The sequence below is a fragment of the Salmo salar genome, chromosome ssa25, assembly GCF_905237065.1.
Source record: "Salmo salar chromosome ssa25, Ssal_v3.1, whole genome shotgun sequence".
Taxonomy (NCBI): domain Eukaryota; kingdom Metazoa; phylum Chordata; class Actinopteri; order Salmoniformes; family Salmonidae; genus Salmo; species Salmo salar.
The window spans coordinates 45,580,473-45,588,079 of record NC_059466.1 but is presented as its reverse complement, the minus strand read 5'-3'; the positions used below and the strand labels follow the sequence as shown (position 1 = coordinate 45,588,079).

The 7,607-nt window shown below is 41.9% G+C and overlaps 1 protein-coding gene across 1 annotated transcript; it reads left to right on the top strand.

Annotated features, from left to right (window-relative positions):
- The first annotated feature begins 994 nt into the window (after positions 1-994).
- LOC106580607 (E3 ubiquitin-protein ligase TRIM11) lies at positions 995-6,873 on the top strand. The gene is made up of 6 exons (XM_045707662.1): positions 995-1,642; positions 1,771-1,866; positions 2,476-2,709; positions 2,913-3,045; positions 3,166-3,243; positions 5,907-6,873. The coding sequence occupies exons 1-6, from the start codon at positions 1,172-1,174 to the stop codon at positions 6,479-6,481; spliced, it is 1,587 nt and encodes a 528-aa protein (XP_045563618.1). The 5' UTR covers positions 995-1,171; the 3' UTR covers positions 6,482-6,873.
- Positions 6,874-7,607: the final 734 nt, after the last annotated feature.

The following is a 7,607-nucleotide window of genomic DNA, read 5'->3' as shown; positions in this document are numbered from 1 at the left end:
GTAGGTTATTGTCCTGCTGAAAGGTGTATATTTTTATTGCGGAGTCACTACAATGTTGATCTATTCACAGTTTTCTTCTATCACAGCCATTGAACTCTGTAGCCATTTTAAAATCACAAATGGCCTCATGGTAACATCCCTGAGCAGTTTCCTTCCTGTCCTGCAACTCAGTTCAGAACGATGACTGTATCTTTGATGTGTCTGAGCGGTTTAATACATAATCCGCAACATAATTATTAACTTGACCATGCTTAAAGATATATTCAATGTCTGATTTGTTATTGTTGCCCATCTACCAATCCCTGCCCTTCATTATGAGGCTTTCGAGAAGCTCCCTTGTCTTTGTGGTTGAACCTGTGCTTGAAATTCAATACTTGACTGAGGAACCTTACAGATGTTGTATGTATGGCGGACAGAGGAAGGGTTAGTCATTAAAAAATCATTTCAACCCTTATTATTTCACACAGAGTGAGGTCAGAAAAGTATTCATACCCCTTGACTTATTTGTATGTGCATTTATTATGGATCTCCATTAGTTCCTGCCAAGACAGCAGCTACTCTTCCTGAGGTCCAGCAAAAATAAGGCAGTTACAGTGCATTCAGAAAGCATTCGGGCCCCTTCCCGATATTATTATTATTATTATTTATAAATTTGCAAACATTTCTAAAAACCTGTTTTTGCTTTGTCATTATGTGGTATTGTGTGTAGATTGATGAGGATTTAAAAAAAAAATCCATTATAGAATTAGGCTGTAACGTAACAAAATGTGGAAAAAGTCAAGGGGTTTGAGTACTTTCCGAATGCGCTGTATATACAATTTTAAAAAACCTTGTTTTGGTTGTAATAGTGTTATATTGGTGTAGGGTTGGTTGTTGCTGCATTTTTTTTTTTATCCCTTTTTTATTTTTGTATCACAAATGTAATGTGATTGCGCACTCACTAACGCGGCGACGTGCACAAACAACGTGCGAACGTCATAATACCGAGGAAGAAGAAAAGAGCCAATCTCATGACAGGCCCATGGACTCCACCCTGCAAAAAAAACGGTTTGCAGGGTCTGGTAAATATTTCACCGATGTGTTGAAAGAATCTGGGCAACACCCTATCACCAAACCCACACATCCTGTACAGACTAGCCACTAATTCTTCCTGCTCCTGCATCGAAACAAAATGGCGACGGGTGGTTTATCTCGGGAGCATTTTATCTGCTCTGTCTGTCTCGATGTCTTCTCCAACCCCGTCACTATTCCCTGTGGACACAACTTCTGCCAGGGATGCGTACAGGCCTACTGGAACAAAGGGGAGTGCAGCTGCCCTCTGTGTATGAGACAGTTCGTTCAGAGACCTGAGTTGGCCATGAACCATGTTCTAGACACCCTGTCCAACACTCTCAGACTGGAGGAGCCACATCCTGAACCAGCGAAAATCTCCATTCCTCCCATGAACATGGCAGGGAAGTTTACAGCTATAGCTGAAGATCTGGCCCAGCCAAGAGATGTGAACATATTATGTGATAAACATGGTCAACCTCTGTCTCTGTTCTGCCTGGATGATAAGGCTCTGGTCTGTGCTCAATGTGTCTCTCTGGGTCATAAGACCCACAAAACCACACCTGCAGAGGAACAGATCTCCCAAATCAAGGTAAGGAGAGAAATTACTATGAATAATGACCAATCATTACTCTGGAGTCTAATATCTACTATAACTTTAAACTGCAGTATCTCTGGGTGCAACTTTTTGCGAGTAAAGGAAATGTCCTGAATTTACAGCAGAGACTGCTAAAAGAGCTGCTTGCCAGAAAGAACAATGTGTGCGCAGTAAAGACTGAGATCCTCAAAGCAAAGAACACCATGGAGTCATTCAAGGTACGGTACTAACCAGGTTTCCATCCAACCTTTTAATGCGAGTGAAGTACATGTTGGATAAAATGTTTTAATGACAGGCCTGATGGAAACAGAACATTTTTCTGTAAACTTTCCAAATGTCAACAAAACAAAATGCTTCAGACAAGGTGGGATCTTTTTGTGTCGGTAAAATGAATTATGCTAGAAATGTCGGTGGAAACTTTTTTTATGCGCAAATAATGATATAATAACCATCATATAAAAGTAAACTTGGAGTCAAGCGTTGACATGTTGTGTGGTCCTCCCACTACGACTCGTCGGCAAGATGAGAATCTGTCGCCAATTGGATGGAAACCTAGCTACTGATTTATGTATTTGTACTTACATTAAAAAGACTGTGGATGAGTTGAGCCACAGTGAAATGTTATGGTTACAGAGTTCTTTCCATCTACAAACCATCTGATTCTATTCTAGAAGATGATTACGAGAGCCATTTGATATATAATAGGAACCTTTGTAACACATAAAACTGGTTATTGGGAGGAAGATGAACTAAACAAGTGCAAGAAACAAACACTAGAAAACATCCACTGTGTCATGTCTTTTTTTCCTGTCACCTCTTTCTGTCAGATCTCTGCCAGTCTTCAGAAACAAGAGCAGCAGACAAATTTCACAATGCTGATCTCAGCCATCACAGAGGGGCAGAAACAACTGATGGCCTCAATAGAGGAGAAAGAGAAAGAGATGCTGCTGAAAGCGGAGAGTGAGGTACAGAAGATGGAGAAGAGATTCATGAGCTTGGAGGATGAGGTCACTGGGATGGAGCTCACATTGCAGGGTGAAGAACCTGGGAGGTTGCTTCAGGTGAATTTACACTTTCTGTCAACAAATATTTACCAACTCGAGCCCAAAAGCCATGTCAAAAGTCGACGTTGAGCTGACATCTGGACCTTAATCTTGATGAAGGTTACAATTGGAAACATGTTTTTTTTGTCATGACAATGAAGCAGTTCTAGGATCAACTTCCACTGTTCTCCAAAAGTGGTTAACTATCCTCCTCTTTTCAGGATTACAATGCCCTGCAGAAAGGCTCAGTAGATGCATCTCCATACTGTGTCAGTCTGGACCCAGAGGAGAGACTTGTTCAGGCAGGAGAACTCAGAGAGATGCTCCACATGGAGGTGGAAAGGATCTGGAAGGGTCAGTACATTCATTTAATAAGTACCGTGTAATTAGACTATTGACAATAATTCAGGAAGAGAAACTGCAGCTATTCATATAAACATCATTGTTTTCCATGACTATTTATTCTATCCACAGACCAAGGTTCTGCCGCTAGGACACGTTTATGTGTAGATCCCACAGCTTCTAGGTCTTCACTGTCAACACTGAAACAATGTAAGTATAATGAATCTGATTTAATTTTAACATGATGTTATATTCACTTTGTGCAAGTCTCTGGTATTGAGCAATACTTCCATGTAGTCTAACGGTTCAGTACTAGACATACAGAATACTGATATCAGAGCCTATTGTGTACAGCTGACACACAACACTAATCAAACTGTCGGAGTGGGTAAAACTCCACAATAGGATCTCGCACAACAGTTCTGGTTTTAATAGCTGGGTGCTCTGTCGTATCTGGCACTGACCTCAAATTAAATCCCAAATTCAAGAACATTTGGAAACGACGACACTCAAAATAGTTTTTTTTTTTTTATTACTTAATGGCGTTAACTCATTTCACTTTTTTATTTCCTGCTGGGCAGGCAGACGCGTTTCGGCAGTTACGTCTTCATCAGAGCATCTAAAGATGTGCCAAACTTATTGTATATATTTTTTTATATGCAGGTGCCTAGGTAATATTTACAATTACCTCACTTGTGTGAGGGCGGCGCAAAGTGGTGAACATTAGTGAACCATTAGTGAACCAAAGTGGCAAACATTAGTGAACCAATAATTGTTACAATATATATATATATTATATATATATATATATATATACACTGCTCAAAAAAATAAAGGGAACACTTAAACAACACAATGTAACTCCAAGTCAATCACACTTCTGTGAAATCAAACTGTCCACTTAGGAAGCAACACTGATTGACAATAAATGTCACATGCTGTTGTGCAAATGGAATAGACAACAGGTGGAAATTATAGGCAATTAGCAAGACACCCCCAATAAAGGAGTGGTTCTGCAGGTGGGGACCACAGACCACTTCTCAGTTCCTATGCTTCCTGGCTGATGTTTTGGTCACTTTTGAATGCTGGCGGTGCTTTCACTCTAGTGGTAGCATGAGACGGAGTCTACAACCCACACAAGTGGCTCAGGTAGTGCAGCTCATCCAGGATGGCACATCAATGCGAGCTGTGGCAAGAAGGTTTGCTGTGTCTATCAGCATAGTGTCCAGAGCATGGAGGCGCTACCAGGAGACAGGCCAGTACATCAGGAGACGTGGAGGAGGCCGTAGGAGGGCAACAACCCAGCAGCAGGACCGCTACCTCCGCCTTTGTGCAAGGAGGAGCAGGAGAAGCACTGCCAGAGCCCTGCAAAATGACCTCCAGCAGGCCACAAATGTGCATGTGTCTGCTCAAACGGTCCGAAACAGACTCCATGAGGGTGGTATGAGGGCCCGACGTCCACAGGTGGGGGTTGTGCTTGCAGCCCAACACCGTGCAGGACGTTTGGCATTTGCCAGAGAACACCAAGATTGGCAAATTCGCCACTGGCGCCCTGTGCTCTTCACAGATGAAAGCAGGTTCACACTGAGCACATGACAGACGTGACAGAGTCTGGAGACGCCGTGGAGAATGTTCTGCTGCCTGCAACATCCTCCAGCATGACCGGTTTGGCGGTGGGTCAGTCATGGTATGGGGTGGCATTTCTTTGGGGGGCCGCACAGCCCTCCATGTGCTCGCCAGAGGTAGCCTGACTGCCATTAGGTACCGAGATGAGATCCTCAGACCCCTTGTGAGACCATATGCTGGTGCGGTTGGCCCTGGGTTCCTCCTAATGCAAGACAATGCTAGACCTCATGTGGCTGGAGTGTGTCAGCAGTTCCTGCAAGAGGAAGGTATTGATGCTATGGACTGGCCCGCCCGTTCCCCAGACCTGAATCCAATTGAGCACATCTGGGACATCATGTCTCGCTCCATCCACCAACGCCACGTTGCACCACAGACTGTCCAGGAGTTGGCGGATGCTTTAGTCTAGGTCTGGGAGGAGATCCCTCAGGAGACCATCCGCCACCTCATCAGGAGCATGTCCAGGCATTGTAGGGAGGTCATACAGGCACATGGAGGCCACACACACTACTGAGCCTCATTTTGACTTGTTTTAAGGACATTACATCAAAGTTGGATCAGCCTGTAGTGTGGTTTTCCACTTTAATTTTGAGTGTGACTCCAAATCCAGACCTCCATGGGTTGATAAATTGGATTTCCATTGATTATTTTTGTGTGATTTTGTTGTCAGCACATTCAACTATGTAAAGAAAAAAGTATTTAATAAGATTATTTCTTTCATTCAGATCTAGGATGTGTTGTTTAAGTGTTCCCTTTATTTTTTGGAGCAGTATATATATATATATATATATATATATATATATATATATATATAATCTCACACATTTGAGAATTGCGGTGTATTTAGTTACTTCCTATTGCACACTACAGTCTACAAAAATAGATGTTTTGGTGTATAAAAAAATAAACATCTGATAGAAAGATTGTGATTGAATATAGGAAATTATACATATTGCATAAGCATTGAAAATACAGTGCAGCTATATAATCTATAAAAAAAGGTCTGAATGAGAAATCATCATGTAGACCTCGAGGATCCATGTTTTTATATTGATAGATTAAATACCATCTCTCATTGTGAGAGCATTTTAGGGAGGTTACCCTCTCTAATAGGTGTGACCTTTTCTAGGCCCACAAAGCATAAAGAGGACGGTGGGCTGTGTTTGCCTTCTAAGTAGTGTTTTACCATAGCATATTCAATATTAACATTAACGATGACTGTATTTAAGTATTCTTGACTGAATCAACAGATGAAAAAACCATCACCTTGGATCCCAATTCTGTCGGGAGACATACCTGGCTATCTCCTGACATGACCAGTGCTAAGAACACAGCCCCACACATCCAGCCCCACACCCCCCACCCTGAGAGGCTCAAACAGAGTAACATGGTGAGGGGCACTCAAGGCTTGAGTAGTGGCTGCCACTTCTGGAAAGTGAACTTTAGGAATCTTCCCAGTGGATCACAGGAGGACTCTTATTATGAGGTTGGGGTGATGTACAAGGAAAACGCTGGCAAAATGAAGGAGAGTTGGCGCATACGGTTTTCCACCTCTCAGTCTATGCCATATGTTGAGGCATATTCAGGTGAGACGGTTCATACCATAACCACTGGTAACAAGTTTCTTAGCAGCATTCATATGTATTTAGACTATGACTCTGGAATCCTTGCTGTGTACAGTAATGTATCAAATATTGTAGTAAATACACGTAAAAGTAACTTAGATAATGCAGTAAATCGTGTTTACTCTTTCAACACCAAATTCAGTGAACCTCTGTACCCCATGTTTGTAATCCCTAAAGGGGCAGATATTAGGTTAAATTAGGGGACCCAAATGATGAAGTTACCCATCTGTAGATTTATAGTCCTCTGAGCAGAAATCATGGAACGGTTATATAATCTAAAATGTTCATTTGGAATACAATCAGTTTTTTTGTACACTGTTAAAAGTAAAATGTCACAATTGATAGTTGTGTACTTATTAAGCATGATGCTTGCTGTGACTGCACAGAAAATAGTACTTTATCTCATTAATGTATTAAAAGATGAATATCTTGTTTTAGCTTTTTGTTGGTAAAATTTTTTCTTCACTTAACATACATTTTCTGCAGTGTCAGATTGCTGGGTGGGTGAGGGTTTAAAAAACACAACAGAAAATGTGCACTTGATGAAATTGATGGATTGAAATATCAATAAAATGCAATGTAACAAAAAGTATTTTCATTCTTTAACCCTGTTGTGTTTTATTAACACATATTAAAAGTGTTCTATACTGAGTATATTTGTTGAAATATCAAGCTACGTCTCTGAAAGGTATGTTTCAAATGTAAACCTCATCCTGAAGAGGGCTCCAGAGTGGCGCTGCGGTCTAAGGCACTGCATCTCAGTGCAAGAGGCGTCACTACAGTCCCTTATGGCGGCGCACAATTGGTCTTGGGTTGGTTGGGGTAGGCCGTCATTGTAAATAAGGATTTGTTCTTAACTGACTTGCCTATTTACATTTTCAAGAGTGGGGGTTGGGGGGGGGTGTTGGCAGGTGGCCTAGTGGTTAGAGCGTTGGGCCAGTAACCGGAAGCTTGCTGGATCGAATCCCCGAGCTGACAAGGTAATAATCTGTCGTTCTGCCCCTGAACAAGGCAGTTAACACACTGTTCCCTGGTAGGCGTCATTGTAAATAAGAATGTATTCTAAACTGACTTGCCTAGTTAAACGGGATATATAGTGTAACAGCAGTGCCCTCTGCTGGTAGTTTAGTGTATTTCTTCCATCCTAATTGTACAGCACCCCTGGAGCAAACATCGACAGATTCTTGATTTTTTTCCCCCCAGTATTCAAACCAGCAACCTTTCGGCCCAACACTCTGACCTTGAGGCTACCTGCCCCCCCCCCCCTCAATGTGAACCGTTGAAGTGGTGAGATATTATCACTTTAGAGTTCTGGGTTACCTAGGT